The sequence below is a fragment of the Coptis chinensis genome, chromosome 6 (genome assembly GCF_015680905.1).
Source record: "Coptis chinensis isolate HL-2020 chromosome 6, ASM1568090v1, whole genome shotgun sequence".
Taxonomy (NCBI): Eukaryota; Viridiplantae; Streptophyta; class Magnoliopsida; order Ranunculales; family Ranunculaceae; genus Coptis; species Coptis chinensis.
Genome location: NC_141461.1, coordinates 85,192,724 through 85,210,934, shown reverse-complemented (window position 1 = coordinate 85,210,934; position 18,211 = coordinate 85,192,724). Strand labels below are relative to the sequence as shown.

The window sequence follows — 18,211 nt, the reverse complement described above, 5'->3', positions numbered from 1 at the left end:
GTCGTTCGGTCAACCTCCAAGGACGACATGGATAGATCGTTTGGAAACTCTCTTGGACAACATAACTGGTCGTTTGGGGACTCTAGTGGGCGACAAAGCTAAAATTAATTTGAATATGTGCTACCGCGTAGTTGGCCATGCTATAAAGGCTTAAATAGTGCCTAGTGACGGATCAGTCTTTAAAATATCACCTGTACATTCGCTTGTCCCTTCCCAAGCGACCATTAAAGACATTGAAAATCCCAAGAGAAAACTCCAATAGTCCCGCGAATATTTGAAAGAATCAACTGCTATACCCTCCGATGTGGTACTCGCCACTTCAAATACAGAACATTCTGAGAGAACCTCGCCTGAAAGAAATAACTAGAGTCTACAGCCGTTTTGTTAGTTGCATTCTTGCACCGTTTTGTTTTTCACCTGATGTTTCCTTTTATGCACATAACATACCGAATGGCACAAGAAGAATTTTCATCAAGAAACTTTACACTGTACTCCAGCAATTCTAATACAAATGATATTCTTTATGGCCTTCTTTAGAGATTATAAAATATTTCGGAACAGTTGATACCAAGCTCAATTACTCACAATGCAGATAACCAGAAAACTAATAAGCAGTCCAAGCAAATATTTGAAAGAAATTATACATAACCAACACCCCAGAATGGATGTTTTCTACCCACGATATAACATGAAAAAATGGTTCACCAATGACATTGCTATCACCAGCAACCGCATGGGTCTCTCTGTCAGTTTCCAAGTAGTTCAGCTAATAACGAACCCCATGTGAACACTGTCTACCACATGTTGTAGAAGGAAGGGCCGTGTTAAATAAACAGAAAAAAAATATGTCAGGCCTGTTGAGATGTTATGGGCTTATGGCAACATGACATGAATTTCGCGAAAAATGGTTCAATGTAAATAGTCCGGATCATCCTGGGGACAAAATTATGTGCATGCTGGACAGCAACAGGCTATATGAACTTTGGAGGCACTTCACCTGAAAGGGCTATCCTTATTAAGTATTTCACATGTAACATGACATAACAAACAGAAAGTGGGGGAGATAGATCAAACCTGAAGCACACTAACACAAAGATAGTCTAGGACTTAAGACGTAGAAGGCAACCCATGCTTTTCACTTGAAGTTCTCTTTGACTTGTGTTTTGATCTCTTTTCTCGTTTCTTACTACTGTCAATTAGAGCAGAAACAAAATGCTATGAGCAAGATAAGAATTAGGTGATTCTTCCTATAATATAAAGAAATATAAAACAGTAGCGGGGGGGGGAGGGGAGGGGAGATGTGTTTAGAAATTACTCATCCTGCAAGCTTGGATCCAAACAGTACTTCAGTTTCCTATCTATGGGCTTCATATCATCACTCGAAGGGATGCTAAATCTCATCAGCTGTTCAACAAGAGATGACCAGTGAGAACAAATTTCATAAGCTGCAAGGGGTGAAGTAAAGTCGTGTTTGTCTTGATTTCAACAGTATTTGAAACTATTAGATTGCAATAAGAACAACGTCGAGCAAGTCCAAAATGATCCGTGCCTGAGTCGAGTTCAAGTGCCAAGTTAATTAAACAGTGTAAGAATAGTCTTCAAGCTGCGCCCGGTCGAGCTTCAGTATGTTCAGGAACGACTCGTTTTTCTAACAAGTCTTAAAATTTGTTTCAGGCTCAGCTCATATTCCACCATGAGAGACAGTGAGCTAAAAACAAGACAAGCCCACCAAAAATACAACCTTGCAAATCCACCAAAAATAGTAGTCTTCATTTTACTGTTGGAAAGGATGGTCATATTAAATTGGTTAATACGTTTCCCCTTCACTACTGAGATAAATAAGGCAAGTAGATGTTAAATTCATTCCTTGATGTAAGGTCAGTCCTCAATTTACACTATCCTAGTATTCTCCCTTTCCTTACAGCTAAATTAATACGACCAAGAAGGCACATGTAAAAATAAGACCACCGATAGAGCCAACAGAGCAACGTAGAGATCGCACCAGTCCCTTATTCTGGAATTCCAGATTAACTAGCATCACTGAAACATGTAAGAGCAAATATTGACTATCTTGGAGTAATCCCAAGACAGATGGCATTGGCTTCAAAAATGAAATACGGGAAATAGTACCAGAGAGTTTATCAAGTCCAAAGATTCAATTAGCTCTGAACTGGTGTGCATAGACTGTTGACGAGAGATGATGCTACCCAAGTATCTGCAAATACATGAGGCTGAATCATCAGCTAAAACAAATTACACACCTTGAACAAAAGGAAATATTAAGGATACTTATAAAACAGTTAGAACCTCTCAAAATCAAGAACCCTGTGTACCTCGTTCGACCTGCGCAAAGCAGCCAATGCCAACTGTACACATAAAGACACATAGCAATAACAAAGGGGGCATTAAAAATTAGTCAATCTGCTTGTAATGAGAATTAAACAAGTCCATAGTTACCATTGGCTTATTTTAATAGTATAGCTTTTTCAGCATGACACAAATAGATAAGAGAAAGAATTCTATCCAAAATCAATTTTCTTAATGGCCAATTGGCCACAACGTAGTTTCTCAAATATGATTCAAAGACTCATTGCTAGGTTCACAAAAAGCTTAAAATGAACGTAGTTATATATAACATTAGCCTGTTCCTCTCTTCAACTTTAAATAAATATATAACCTTTCCCCACTAACTGGAGCAGTTTCTAAGAAAATTGTTCTCACATAGATAACAACAAAGATACCAATCAGACTCCTCCGTATAATTTGACTTATACAGTATAATGGTTTTCTAGTTTACTACAAATCTACTAAAATCAAACACATAAAACAAGCTACAGGATAAAGATTACCTGCCCAGGTGGGAACAGAAGTGGTGCATCAGTGAGCATGATTCTGTCAACTTCCTTTTTTGCAGTTTCTTGCAAATCCTGCATCAAGGAATGCAGAAGTTGGAAAATGATTCCTAATAACGTGAAACATAAAGAGGATCATGAATCCCCCAAGATCTATATGCATGAACCAAAACTCCTCCAACTATATAAACAATAACTAGAGGCAGTTCATTTGCTGTTAAATTTAAGGAAAAAAAAAAAAAAAGACAGATATTTAAAAGCTTTGAAAGATACACCAGAGTAAGGAGCCATAATCATGTGTAGTAACAGGTAAGCCCAAAGGCAGTCTATTTGCTCGAAACAAATAATGTTCTGTAAATCACAGTTAGCAAGGAACAAAGGCAATACAGGATTTGCAAAAGGAGATATATTCTGTATATTATGGATGACAGCCACATACTGTTTAACTTCCATATTTCAAAGAAAGGATAAATTTTTGAGATTTGTCAGCTTCACTATGTTGAGGTCTTGAACCATAAAACCTATGGGGGCAAAAAGGTACAATGAAAGAACTTAAGTAAAGACCAACTGCTTCACGTGTAATACTGTAATCATATGCGGTACAAATTTGGTAATAACATGTATAATAACATTATATAGTCTGTAAATTTAAAGCTAGTAAAAGTTCAACAAGCGCATTGTATAACCCATATGTATCGTCATACTATATGATAAGCAATACCATTTTTATCAGACCTCCAACTAAGTCAACACATCCATGATTTAGTGAACCTTGCAATATTAAGTAATAAAAAACTTAAAAAGTCAAATTTTTATATTCGTCGTAATGAAGACTGAAGAGCACAAATAGTCATGAAATTCAAACAGACCAACTGCAGGATAATCAGGCTTGGGCTACAAGTTTCTTTGGAAAAGTTGGTTAGCTTGGACTGAGATTTATGACCCTCAACACGAATTGAGTAGAGCTACACAAGCTTCAAAATATTGTCCACATTTTGCTTTTATTTATTTTATGTAGTAAACTAGTAAACAACCCTGTAGGGCAGTTTGCAATACTCAGAACAGGCGTGCCGAAGTGTAGCTCCTATGGCCCAATTTTGGGGTACGACCATCTAGTTCCAACCTCACAACAGCTGGAGTTGATGTAGAACCCCGTATTATTGGGCTTAGGGGGAACCATGGTTGGGTCCATAAATAAAAAAGAAAAGAAAAGAAAAAGTGGGAATAGTCTCGACCTTCTCTCTCGCTCTCTCTGACTTCGATCTCTTCTCCTAAAATCTTCAAAAGAAAATATTATGGTTTTGTTGTGGGGAAGAATTTACTCCATTTCTCGACTAGTTGTGTGATTGAAGGACTCTTAATCATCACTATTTCTAAGAAATACAAAGTAGGGTTTTAATTTGTGGGGTGTCGATTTGGAGCTATTTCGATGGGAACTTATAAGTAGGGTTTTAATTTGAAGGTTTTATTATATTATAGTATGGAACTTATGGGGAAATCTTTAAGGACTATAGACTTTGCTTGGAAGGATGCAACTTAGCTTTGGAGCTGATTTCTTAAAGGAGCTTATTCGGTAACTCAAAAGCAAGTAAATATTTCTTTTATTTTTCGAGGATCTAATGAGGGATTTGCCATTGACTTTGCGAAGAAGGTTATATATATTTATCATTACTGTTTCGCATGTCAAGAAAGATATATGTTCGGAATGATTGTTGATTATTTTACTTTAAGTTTGTATTAGTATTGAGTGCATAATTAATTTAAGTATATTGATCCATTGTTAATGATGATGTGTTTCGTTATTGTCCTTTCGGACAATTGCTTTAATTAGGATGTTTATCTAGTTGCTTTGGTGTTTGTATTACTGGTTTCAATGGTGTGTTTGGTCTCGGTATCGTCCTTTTAAACAATAATGTCTTAACCTAAATGATTTGGTATTCGGTCACTGAATGTTATTGTGAGTGCTGTGCAATATGAGTTGTAATTCATTTTTATGAAAGATGGTTTATCTGTCGAGTTTCGATATTCGAGTTATTATATCGAACTGTTAAGATATAATACAAAACTGTTGATTTGTTCTGTGGGTTTGTTAAGTTATAACGTTGATGTGCTATATTTTAGAAGAACTACGTATGGCTTGATCCCTGAAAGGGTACGTAGGCAGCCACCACCGGGCACCGCCCCATAGAGTTCTTTGTTTCCGATGTTTGATCGTTGTTTTATTTCATAACTATATATGTTAGAGCGTGCTTAGTGTGATATGTTTAATATTGGGTCCTCACGTATTTTGCTTGGAAGAACTGATATTAAGTGATTCCGGTTTAATGTTGTACGTATGTCATTTGGTTACGAATAGACAGATGTAGGAATGGCACTCAAGAGTAAGTTTTACTATAACTTAGATATTTTTCGCTATGAGTGTCATTAATTCTAGTTGTGTTTGTGCCCACCCGGTTACTATATTAGAGATATCTTTATTTGTTTAGTTTGTTTAACCGATATTAGTTTGGTACTCAAGTAATCTAGCACTTGTCAAGACGCTTTAGTATATTTCTCTTTTGTATCTCTTTTAGAAAGTTTTATAGTAAGTACTTATTGTTAAGGGCGTAAACCTTTTAATAATTATGGGACTTAGATGTATGTATATTAGTTGCACTATATAAGTCGTGTATCAGGGTTTCTGGGATGTTTGTATATTTATAATTTTATTCTTATTTGAGGATTGGTTACTTGACTTAACTGGCATTGGTCGAGATGGTTAAGTAGTTGGTTCTACGAATCAGTATATCTTTTAGTAGTTGAATTGATAATTGAGGTATGAGGTTTTATATTTGGTTTGGATATATTCTTATTAAAATTTCAAGTTATGACAGGTTATCATATTTATGAAATGTTGAAAATATAGAAGAGACTCAACTGAAATTTTTCAGAAAAGTCACGTAGTTTAGGTATATAATTGTTTGAGATTTGGGGCGTTACAGTTGACCCTCCCCCCCTCCAAAAGAAATAAATTAATAAATAAAAGGGAATCAATAACTTAGACTGAACATGTAAGTTAAAGTCACAACATCACATCCAGAAACTGGTCATAGATTCCCCCACTTCGCTCTCTGTCAACACCTAAATTTTAAAGACACAGCCCCACTTTGTATTTCAATTTAGATTAAAGAATAAGAATAAAAAATTATAGTAATAAGTACTAGCATAAACCAAATCAGCATTTCATAACAATTTTAAAATATTATTGTAGAAAAGTAGAATGCTTGCCTTCAACATTTTGTACCGGGTCATTTTTGCTTGACAAAATCCTGGAAAATCAACATCATTTCTTAGCAATAAAAAATTCCAAGCCCTCTACTCTTTGACATAAGTATTATGAATATATAAAGATAAAACATAAATTTGTCCGGACTCACCTCAATATCATCAATAAAACCTTCAATCGACCGATATGGTGCATAAACAATTAGATCAAATCCTAGGCCCTGCAAAAGGTTGTTTCAATATATGTGGTCTAAACGAATGAATTTATACAGAGAAGCAACAGTAGCTTGAAATTTAAATCCATGCCTGAAGAACTATCATCTCGTTGTTGAGAATCATTTGATGATCCTGGTTTATCCCTTTACCAAGCTCCTCGGCCGATACATGATTTTCTTCTATCTTACATGATGTGTATATGCAAGTCAACCTGCATAGACAAAAGTGTGACGAAGATAGTGAAGATCTAAGTTATCCATTCAATCATATAATTATAAAGTTTAGGCATAAATCACTCTTCATTGGACTAGACACGTTAAAACCAAATAATTGTCATGCAAGAACATTCAACTGATGAGAACAATACCTCAGTCTTAAAAATAATACGTTAGACCATCTCTAAGTGGTAGTATCACCTCCAAATTTCTCCAAATTTGCTTCCAAAACTCGGAATTTCGCGGAAATCCAACTCTAGGTGGAAGCAAATCCGTTAGTATCACCTGTTTAGCCGCATCCTTGGATGCAAATTTGGGACTTCCTCATGTCGCCCAATCTTTTTTTTTAACTTTGACCAACACTGCGCCATTACTAATGTCGCATGGGTTTTTTTTTTTACTTTTTCAATTTGGCGCGACAGTGGGAATGTCATGTGGGTTTTGTTTTTTTCAACTTTTTTCAACTTGGGGCGACAGTGGTAATGTCGCACGACAGTATCAATATCGCATGGTAGACCCTACTCCAAATTTGCGACTGATATTTGCGTCCATCTAGAGTTGGTCAAAATTTGAGGATACTTTCTTCAAATTTCGGCCTCAAACATGCAGGTGATACTACCACCACCTAGAGATGCTCTTAGTTGCTATGCAACCTCTCCTATGGCTGTGTTTGGTTTGAGGAATCTTAATTCCCATAAAATAGAAAGTGCGGTGAAGAATAGTGAAAAAGAAGAAGAGCATAGTGGAGACTAAGGAAGGGGAAGTTACTCCATCTACTCCATACATTTAAGGAAAGTGACCACCAAATCACCAATTTGCCATAAATCAAGTTGTTTTCCCTAATTCCAATACCCTTAGAAGGAAATACCTTGAATTATATAGTTCCTGCTGATTATCTACCCACAATTTCCATCTTTGTTTTCTACTTTCGCGCTCTTTGTTCACTCCCTATTTACATAACTACCCATGACTTTCCATGAATATGGATTCCTTGAACCAAATACAGCCTATATGTCTCCCTCGTGAACCCTGAATATCCCGAAAGGGATTTATAAGTCTGTAGAAGAGAAATTGGAATGCCAATACAGCCGTACACCCCTACAGAATGCTTAACAATCCTAACAGTTGAATTCTAGTATCAAATGATAGTCTTATTTTCATCATTTGTCATTCAAAGCTGTTATGACTATGATAAGTTCATCCATTTAGACAACAAAATTCTAAGAAAAATCTGCAAACTAATGAAAAACATATCTCACATTATGTTTTTCGGATGATGCTCCATTACAGACCATTGCAGATAAAATCGTTTAAAATATATGATGGCTGTTCCCTGCAAAGGATGAATAATTTGAAATTTTAAGAAACAATATTGTTACAACCACATAACTATAGCCTTGTTGCAACAAACTAAAATAAGTATACCTGAATTTTGTTTGGAAATCCAAAGGCTCGGCATACTTCTTGAATTTTTTGTTCATAGAAGACCCGCATAAGTTGTTCGTCTTCAATACTAAGTGGCTTTGAACGCTTTTCAGCTAAGATGCAAACAAGATAAGTTAACAAGCTATGAAGGACATATTTATAAAATAACGGATTCAAACTTGAATGAGAGTAACACGAAGTGCATACATTTATTTGGGTCAATTTTCGTTTCGGGGTAAGTCAACGTCCCATCAGCATTCACTTCTATCCGTGTTGACCCATACTAAAAAATGAATTTTCAAATGTATAATCTTCAAAAATGATAATCCGCGGACCCATATATTGGTTAAAAAGTTTCTCCATCAGTATTGGCATTCATACAAAAAAATTGATATACCGTAAGAGTGCTTGCATAGCTCTACGGTTAGAAACGTGATATTTTTCCATCTACACATTTAACAACAACAAAAGAAAAGATTAATTCATTATTACAATAAATAACTATTTCAGTTTAAATAATAGTAATAATTATTACCGGTTCTTTTTCCGAGTGAAAATCCACTTGGCTCGATGAGTTGATGTTTGAAAATCAGCCATGGTAAAATTCTACACTACAGAAATAGAGAGAGAGAAGAATTAGAGTGGTTTTTGTGCTAGTCGAGTTGGGCTTTTTTTTTTTAACGAGTTTAAGGTTCGGATTTTAGTGATGCAAGGCCCCGCTGCACTGGCCTTTGTTGTTTCAGATGGGCACCTATTGATTTTCTTACTTATTTATGGGTCGGTATATATATGGAAAATAGTCAATCGGTCAAGAAGTGATTATTTTACTAGTATACTGCATTGCAGTCGGGGCGTGAGCGTAGTATATCATTTATTTGGCTCTCCTTTTTTATATAATATATTATATTTATTTATTTATTTCCACAACTTAGCTTCAAGGGCACAGAGAGGAGCAGCTTGACCGGACGAGGTGTTGGATCTCTACAGCTCCAACATCGAGGAAGTCCTACGGTAAAGTCATCAATCGCACCCTGACCGAGTTTCCAGACACATCGCGAGAGCTCGGGTTGAGGCTGCCACTTGGCCCTAAGACGGATCAAAGAAAAGTGGGGAACCTCTCGCGGGTTTTTGGAATTCGACATCAGGAAGTGCACCATCAACCGACATCGACTCATCCCAATCTTTAAGGAAGAGATCAACGATCCCAAGTTATCTCATAAGAGATCTCCTTTTCCCCAAAAAAGAGTGAGACACTCGATCTAACATTCTTCTAGCCAGAGAAGAAAGGAGGAGTTTCTGACTTTCCAAGTGATTGGTTTTCATTGTTTTGAACTGATCGACAGAAAGCATGAAAGTAAACTGCTTAAAAGTTTATGACATCCCACTACAACATAAATGGCATTTCCCATCACTTAAAAAGTGATGTCAAAAGTATAAGACATCACTTTTGAGAGTGATGTGAATGGTGGCGACGTGAAAAGTCAGGGTTTTCCACATCACTTTTTAAACGATGTCCACAAGTGATGTTACTTCACATCACTTTTTAATTGATGTCTACAAGTGATGTTATAACGTTTAACATCACCTTTTAAGTGAAATCAATAAGGCCGATTAACATCCCTTTGGAAGTGACGTTTCATTCAGATTCCAAATTTTTTGGAAAGTGATATGAAATAACTCTATAAATCACTTTAAAAGTGATGTCCAATTTATCAAAAAAATAATAAAATATAATAAAAAAAAACAAAAGTGTCAATATCATTCTAATATAATACCATTTTCCTGGTCATTTATGATCAAATAAAAATGAAATGTATCTTAAAATCACATTCATCACACAAATATCATCTCCAATTACAAATATTACACCATATACAAAAAAGTGTAACGAGCCAACATATACCAACAAAATCTAATCTGCAGTACCGAAATGAGCCAAAGAGAACCACAATCACCCAACCAAGAACCTATCACAGCCTGGCTTGATACAATCAATTTAATCCAAGAACCTATCATAGCCTAACAAATCACTATGTTTTCTTTTTTTGCAGTATGAAACATTGTACTAGAAAATCAATGCAAATTTTATAAAAGGAAAATAAAATGATTTAAACATCCCAAGATAATATAATACGAATGACAAAGGAAGTTCTACAGAAAACAGTTACTTGTGTTCAAGATCAGGTCCAACCCTGTGCCAAAAGCTGGTTGGAGGTTAAGTTAAAATAAAAACGTTGTCAAGTTCCATCTCAATGAGCTTTCCTATTTCCTTCCTTGATTCATTTCAACCATATACGGATAGACATATATTGACAAACATAACAAGCAAAGTCAAGTTCCATGGTCTAGCCTTTTAACATTCCTCCGTACTATCTTCAAATAGAGAATGATTTGTTCAAGTATCAATTTGATAATAAATCCATAACAATACAACAAATCCATGTAATAGCTTGGCAATCGTTTGTCATTTTCTTACATTTCCGAAGTATATATGCCACGGTAAGTAACAAGTTATGAGAAGAACAAAAGAAAAAAAATATATAATCATGGAAAAAATGCTAGCTACTGTATCAAATATCCATATTATAAAACTCACATTACCATGAACTAGACCTTACTTAGTTTCTCTCCTTCTCTATATGTACATGTCTGTTTCCGTGATTTTGGAAGTGCAAGAATAATACAAGGTATAGGCAAAAAAGAATAATACAAGGCATGAACCAAGGCACTAATCAACTTGTTTAAAATCTAACAATATAAATCTATGTGACAACCTCATCTTGTCCAGCTAGAAATAAACCCCAAAACCCAGCTGGGTTCTCTGGATTTTACAACACACATCAAATACCATCAGAAAAAAAAAATAAAAAAAATAAACCTAATTTGTTCATGATATCAGCACCACACAAGGTTACACTCAAACATTTATTTATAGAGGTATCTAAAATGTCATTTAGTAGATATAGTAGGAGCCTAAGGAAAGAAACATAGAAAGCCAATGATAAAGAAAAGAGGATTTAATGTATAACTAGACACTGAATGTGAGTCCATCTTGTAATTTCACATGTAACAAGAAAATGTAAACAATAGAGCATATCATAACTAATTATTTGACTGCATAACTAGACACTTTGATAGCATGACCTATTTCATCTACTAAACTTAATAGTATATGATCCTTCTCCCTATTATAGGTAAACAAAAGGAGGAGGCAAATCAACTTGTGTAGCTCTTACCAGCTTGTGTGTTAGCCAAACTTGTCTCAACCAGAAAAAAGACGCAATATAGAGAAACAGACATCCAATGGTGTGCATTAGGTGGAATGAGCACTAGCAATATAAAAAATTGTCATCTAGAAATTGAAGAGAAAAACATGTAGGCCATTTACTTGGAATCCTTTTTTAAGCAGAAAAATAAACATCATGAAAATGGGTTCAGAACCCTTTCTCTCATTTTATTTGGCTTGCATGACATCTAGCATTAGAAATCAAACATTCTAGTGCAATTCACACTTAGTATTCAGTATTGCCAATAAAGTCAAAGATTCCCCTCACCAGATTATGAACTTAAAACACAAATAATTAACTTTAGGAACTATGAGCCATATGAGTGATAAAATATCACAAAAAATAGTCAACTTACTTGATCTTGTAGAGAAGCAAATACAGCTGCAGCAGGTAGGGGTCTGGACTAATATAAGCCTAAACCTTGTTACAAAAAACAAAAACATATTAAGTATTTTAACTATGGCTTGAGTATTGGGTTAGCGTCTGTTTGTTTTGTCAGAGTCTTATACAGTCAGAGTGTTATACAATCATTCTCATATCGTAAGGAATCGGAGAAATGGGAGAGTTTCTGCTACCATTGATGCAGTGTTTACAACACTATTCAAGTGCAAGTCAATCAGCAATGGAGCTCTTATAGAAGACTTTCCACAATTTCAAACAGATATATCAATGTGGGTCTTTAGTCTTTTAGCTAAGCAGAGAGACAAATTTGAGGTCATTAGATGAATAGAATTCTTTAACATCATGGGCAATAGAATCTTCTTCACTTTCCGAAGAAGAACTCTCTGATAAATTACTACTTCTCTTCCTTTTTATTCTCTCCCTTCCTCCATTTTCTTCTCTTTTCTCTTACTCCCATCACCTATACCACTTCTAGACAATGAGGAAGAAGAACTATCATCGTCATCATTAGATGAGTACCATTTTTTCCTACTAGAAATTTTCTTTATTTTCTCTTCATCAGAACTATCATACTTCAAATCCTTCTTTTTTCTTCTACTTTCTTTTATCTTTTCTATTATTCCTTTCTTTCGGCATAGGATCCAAATGCTTGAAAACCATAATAACATCAAACATTCAATAAAACTAAGCAACGTAATTCAAAATTTGATGAAGTATTATGCATATATAAAACAATAAAGAACTTTAAGTGGTAAGTTGTTCCCTAGGAATGAACTTCACTCCATAAAGCATTGCTTTAATATTTCCAACAACAACTTTTTAGAATAGACTAGTGGTAGCATATTTGGAGAACGTGTAATCAGGGATAACACAAAGCTCCAAGAACTGAAATACATCGAAAACACCACCTACGGTAGAAATTGTTATTACCTCAATATTTAGAAAGTGCATTCAATATCACTGTGGGTAGTTATAGCTTGGAGTTGCAAGATCCAACTGTGATGATTCCAATATCTCCAAGTTCAAAAAACTGCGGACCGAAAACCCAAAAAAAAAACATACACCAAATCAAAAGATACCTACTTTAAGAATCTGCAATGCCCAAATTTTATAACCCAAAAGAAAAAGAAATTAGAACTTTTTGCGATGAGAGAAATGGGTTCATGAGGGAGAGTAAATCTGTTCACAATAGAGAGAAATCAATGGTGTGAGTTTACCTCGTCTTCCTCAGCTACTTCTTCAAGTTTTCCTCTTTGACCTAGCTTTGGAAATGAGAAGAATTTAGGGTTTAGTCGAGATGAGGGGAAACCACAGTAAGGACTATTAAGTGTTAGACGAATTTTTTTTAAGGGGGGACTATGAAATTAGAATGGTCAATTAGATTACAAGTTTAATTTTCTTTTATGTCTTTTTTTTTTTTTTTCTGACGGATAAAAATGTAAGAAATGGGCAAGATAACCGTGACCCAATTATCTAATTATTATTTTGAATATTTGGTAAGAGTTGTTTCCATGTGTAATGGATATATCTGTTACTTCATTAGTAACGGATATATGTTACTAACCTAAAATTGTCTCTGTTACAAAATGGTTGTTCTCGTGTAGTGCACCTGACAAACATCAAATTTTAATAAACAAACAAATACCCCATGAAGATAAGATGCAACAATAGAATGTAATAAATCAAATGGTAAAATACCCAACATCGATAATCAGAGGGATAGTAGCTAGCAGACAAGACAATTAAGCTTCGTCTACAACTGATCCTGCAGTTTTAGCTTCGACACCAGTGGCTACTTAAGCTGAAGCTCCTGTTCAAGGTAAGGGTTCCAAACCATCCTTAGAACCAACCTTAGACTGGACCCAGAAGCAACCATAAGAGAAAGCCCCCAACTCAACTCCCCGAGGCAGCTATTGGCATCAGGGGGCAGCGATGACCAGGACCCGCACCCCCGGAAAAAGTTAAAGGCTCTTGTTCGGAAACCACCCCTCCCTATAAAGCATTCCCCTCGTTTAAAGAAAACCCTCTCTATGAGCTAGATAGCGAGTCAGCATCCGCCCTTCTATTCAACAGTGTTATTAGAGAAGCAACTTCGTTCCTTGCTCATTAGTATGGTATTGGTATTCACAATTCAATCAGAAAACAAAGTTTAAAATTGAAAAACCTTACTCGTTCGATCTAAAAACCTTTCAATGTTGTAATCGATTAATATCAAGCTCGTTTGCACGCGTCAATCAATCTTCGATTTCAGTTTAATGAAGGATTGTAGGGTTTTGGAAAATAAAATACTAAAGATTATCCCTAAAATCCCCAAAATTTATAAGTGAGGGCAAAATCCATTCTTAATTTTCTTCTTCGTATGTATTAGGTCTTATAAATTTATGGGCTAGACCTTGCTTATGGGGTTTAAGCCTTTTGGGTATTGGTCGCGGTTTTTTATTTTCTATTTTCTATTTTTATTTTCACCCTGTTTCATTTCTATTTAACCTAATTTTTTAGATGGTCTTTTTCTAACTAATTAACTTAATTAAGAGATATATTAATAATAATACTTCTGGAAGTCACATTATAAGTGATTTCGAAAACTTGGCAAATTCACTTTTAAAGTGATGTTGAATATATAGATATTACATCACTTTATAATTGACACGGTGAGTGACAACACTTTTAAGGTGATGTTGAATACATAGATATTACATCACTTTATAAGTGACACAGCGAGTGACGTAAAATAGTGTTATTACATCACTATCTCGACATCACTAATTAAAATGATGTTGTACAACTCTACTACATCCTTTCCTCAAATAAGTGATGTTAAAAAATTGTGATAATTATTACATCACATGCTAAGAAAAAGTGATGTCATAGTTTTCTTATGACATCACTTCGCTGAAAGTGATATAAAATTAGCGATGTCATATGTCATATTTGTTGCAAACCACCAGTTTCTCTTGTTCCCAATAAGTTATTATAAACAATATATCATTTAACAGTTGAGATCTCTAATTCACACCATTACATGTTTCTGATCTACTTGCATATATCTCACAGAGACTAGTTTTCTATCTTTTCCCAAAGATCATTGTAGTGCCATTCCAAACTTCTCCGATATTTATTCGATCAGACAACCCAAATAACCCAGCTCAAAACCAAATACGAAATCCTTTATTTAAAGCACTACAAATCTGCAATTGCCAACCTGCTATTGTTATCTTTTCAGTCCAATTCCATGATGAAAATACTAAAACTCTATAAGCAAGTAAAACTGCTAAGAATATTTTTGTGAAACATATCAATTACAGAATAAAGTTTGAGAAGCCAACCGCAAAGCGGATGCGATCTAGCCGAATGTGATATTTGGTTTCAAGTAGGTATATAAACATGGAAGTCAAGAATCTACTAAATTCAGCGAGATACCTAGAACTATCTCTCTTGTCTTGAGTATGGGGAGTCGTAGAAATTGAAGACGAATCCAGTGGAGCAACCTTCCCGAGAAATCCGAGGCGAGAATAGAGAGACGATCGGGGAGAGTTAGATCCAACGAGGTCGGATGTGTCGTGGTAAAAAGCAGACGGTCCTTTATCACTCTTAGATTGTGAGAACGGTTTGGAGGAGAGATTGGGTCATTGGGAGAGGTTGGAGGCGAAGATAGGGAAAAATGAGAGAAGAGGAGGAGGGGGGGGGGGGGGGGTTACGGTCAGACACAAAGTAAGAGTTATTTTGGGGTACGGACGGATTACGTGGGAGAGTGACACGTGAGGGAAGTGGTTTTTGTGTGACTTTGAAAAGCGACCTCAAGAGTTCGCTCACGCTCACGGATTAATAATAATAGGTTAATTGGTTATTAATCGGGCTATATAGATACTTGGCCGTATTCCTCCTTAGAGCATTCCCAATGCAAGTGACTATAATCCCCCCCTTATTCACTGCCATCTCAGCACTTATTCACCTCCTTTCACCAAAACGGTGAAAAACAAGATGAAGCTGTGCAATGCAAAGCTGAATAAAATATCTCGGACGGGATGTTAGATTCCGTCTGGAGGTTTTTTATTGAGACGGAATGTAACATCCTGTCCGGTATTTTATAACCAGATGGAATGTAACATCCCGTCTGGTATTTTATAACCAGACGGAATCTAACATCCCGTCTGATGACTTGTTATGAACAGACGCGAATAGGCTCCATTTTCACTTTCTTCCCAGCCTCCATTGCGATTTTCTAGCCTCCATTAACAACCTTTTATCACAAACTTCCATTCCTAATGACTTCTCCCCCCAATGCATCCCCACCAACCTTACCACATGAAGAACATTCCCGATGGTTTAGAAATGTCAAAATATCCAAAAAAAAGGGCAAAAAGGATCGTCATCAAGAACGCAAAATGTGGGAGAGGAGGACGAAATTGAACTTGGGTTCAATTTTCCACCGCGTTGTGAAATCGAGGAACACCCACTGTCACGCCCCGAGACCCAACACACATCCCGAGGACGATGAGTGAATCTCGAGGCCGACACTATCCCAATTCTAACAAAATTTCAGCGTAGTTTCCTTTGTTTAATCGACGTTTCGCATACAAAAACCTGTCATAAAACCTGCACATCGCATAATTCATCCTTCCAACAACCATATATATACAAACCAACTTTCTAAACAACAGTGATATATCTATATATCCACAAAATGTTTAAGTGTAACTGCTACTCAATTACATCGAGTATTACATCAAAATGAACTAGCTCTCTATATATACAACAAAAGAATGAACTAGCCTCTCTCTATACAACCCAAAATGAACTTGACTCTGTCCCTCGTCAAGCATAGGGGAAACCACCCAAATCCCCATAACCATCATCACTAGGGTTAGGGAAAGCCTCCTCCGAAACTGGCGTGTCTGAAATGTTAAGGTAGGATGAGCAAACAACTATGCCCAGTAGAAACGCACATAGCCAATAAATAGTCTACTTATAGCAAAACATTTAGACATAGATTTTTGTCGGTTAGCGGCTTTATGCGTTCGAAGCTGGCACGAGTTAACAACTTACATACATGAGTAGGTTATCGTTATAGCCTGCGGTGGGATATAATGTAGGAGATTAAATTAAGTTGGATGGGCCGAAAAAAAAATAATTGCGACGCTAAGTCAAATTTGTTAGTGGTTAGGAGTTTAAATATGGCTTTAGGCCTAATTTAGACATTTGGGCTTGGGCCTTAATTAGCTAAATAGGTAAAGACAAAAAAAAAAGAACAAATCGCACCAAACCAAAAACAAAACAAAATCGCACCAATTTCTCTCAATTTCGCAACTATTAAAAACCTAGGAGAGAGAAAACCAAATTCTCCCCTTTTCGATCGATTCAATCCAAAAAATTTTGCAACCCATCTCTTGTAAACACTAGAGTCAAGTGTGAAGCTTCAAAATTGATTCGAATTTGCATCATACCACAACGAGGTGAGTTTAATTTCGTATTTAAATTCAATTTCGATAGGATTGGGTTATGTTAACGAAATTAATTGAATGGGGTGGTGATGTATTCGGCAGTAGCTTGTTTGGAAAAGGTAGAGCTTAGTGAATTGGTGGCGAAGAAAGCTAAAGGGGATATCTTTACTGGCTTGGTAAGAATTATTGCTTATTCACTCCATTTTGAGAAATTCATGTTGGTTCTATACCTTGTTTACTGTCATGTTGATTATGGAGTGGAGGAGAAGAAACACCCACCGATTTTATTAATAGAATTAATATGAATTGAAGGGGGTGGAATTTGTTGTAGTTGGAATTGGGATGTGATATGATTGGCGTTGATAGGAGGGCCTGCCGTGGCTCGAAATAGCCTGTAGAGACCGTCAGAGTAACAATGCCAGAAATGGCCTGTAGTGCTGTTGATAGTAGTTATAGGAAAAGATACCTGAAACCAAATTCTTAGCGTCGAGATTCTTCTCGACTTACGTTAGATAAGAATTTCGCGTTCGTTCGATAAATTCTAATAACCTACGTGTATATACTGTTATAGGAGTTAAATAAAAGTAGATTCGGTTAAGCGGGATTGATTCGGTTAAGTGGGCTTGAGGGGAATGGAGCTTGCTAAGGTATGAACTTACATACCAATATATAACATTCTTATTTTCATGCATGATTTGATTGTTTTAAATTGGAAAAGATAGTTTGCTTATCAACCATGCATGCATATGTGTTATTCATGTTTTGCAATTGTATTTTTCCTCGATAAAAACTAGAGATATAAATAGCTTTTGTGTGAAAAATTGAGTTTGCGAAATCTGGGTAGCGGGGGATTGTTTTCTTTGTTAAAAGAGCATAACTGGTTTTGGGAAGGGTTCTCGTCTCTTGTCTCAGTAAGGAGACAGAGAGATGGATTTTGTAATGTGGGTAAGGGTGCAGTCGGTAATGTTGCTGAAAACGGCATCAATGAGGTTAATCAGTAGATTAACGAATTGTCACATAGAATAGGCCAGAGTGCAGTCAGAAAGGATGCAACCCAAATTGTTCAAAAGATGCTCAAGACATACCGCGCGTCCCCGTTCAGTGCTGAC

At 36.0% G+C, this 18,211-nt stretch overlaps 1 protein-coding gene across 1 annotated transcript; it reads right to left on the bottom strand.

Annotated features, from left to right (window-relative positions):
• Nucleotides 1–500: 500 nt before the first annotated feature.
• On the bottom strand, nt 501–12,691 carry LOC147495005 (cyclin-H1-1-like). The gene is made up of 16 exons (XM_086568299.1): nt 12,592–12,691; nt 11,615–11,679; nt 8,508–8,583; nt 8,395–8,419; nt 8,180–8,255; nt 7,973–8,085; nt 7,807–7,880; nt 6,423–6,543; nt 6,211–6,337; nt 3,126–3,298; nt 2,850–2,927; nt 2,308–2,366; nt 2,131–2,215; nt 1,316–1,404; nt 1,075–1,189; nt 501–997 (listed from the first exon to the last, which is right to left on the bottom strand). The coding sequence occupies exons 3-15, from the start codon at nt 8,567–8,569 to the stop codon at nt 1,108–1,110; spliced, it is 1,164 nt and encodes a 387-aa protein (XP_086424425.1). The 5' UTR covers nt 8,570–8,583; nt 11,615–11,679; nt 12,592–12,691; the 3' UTR covers nt 501–997; nt 1,075–1,107.
• Nucleotides 12,692–18,211: the final 5,520 nt, after the last annotated feature.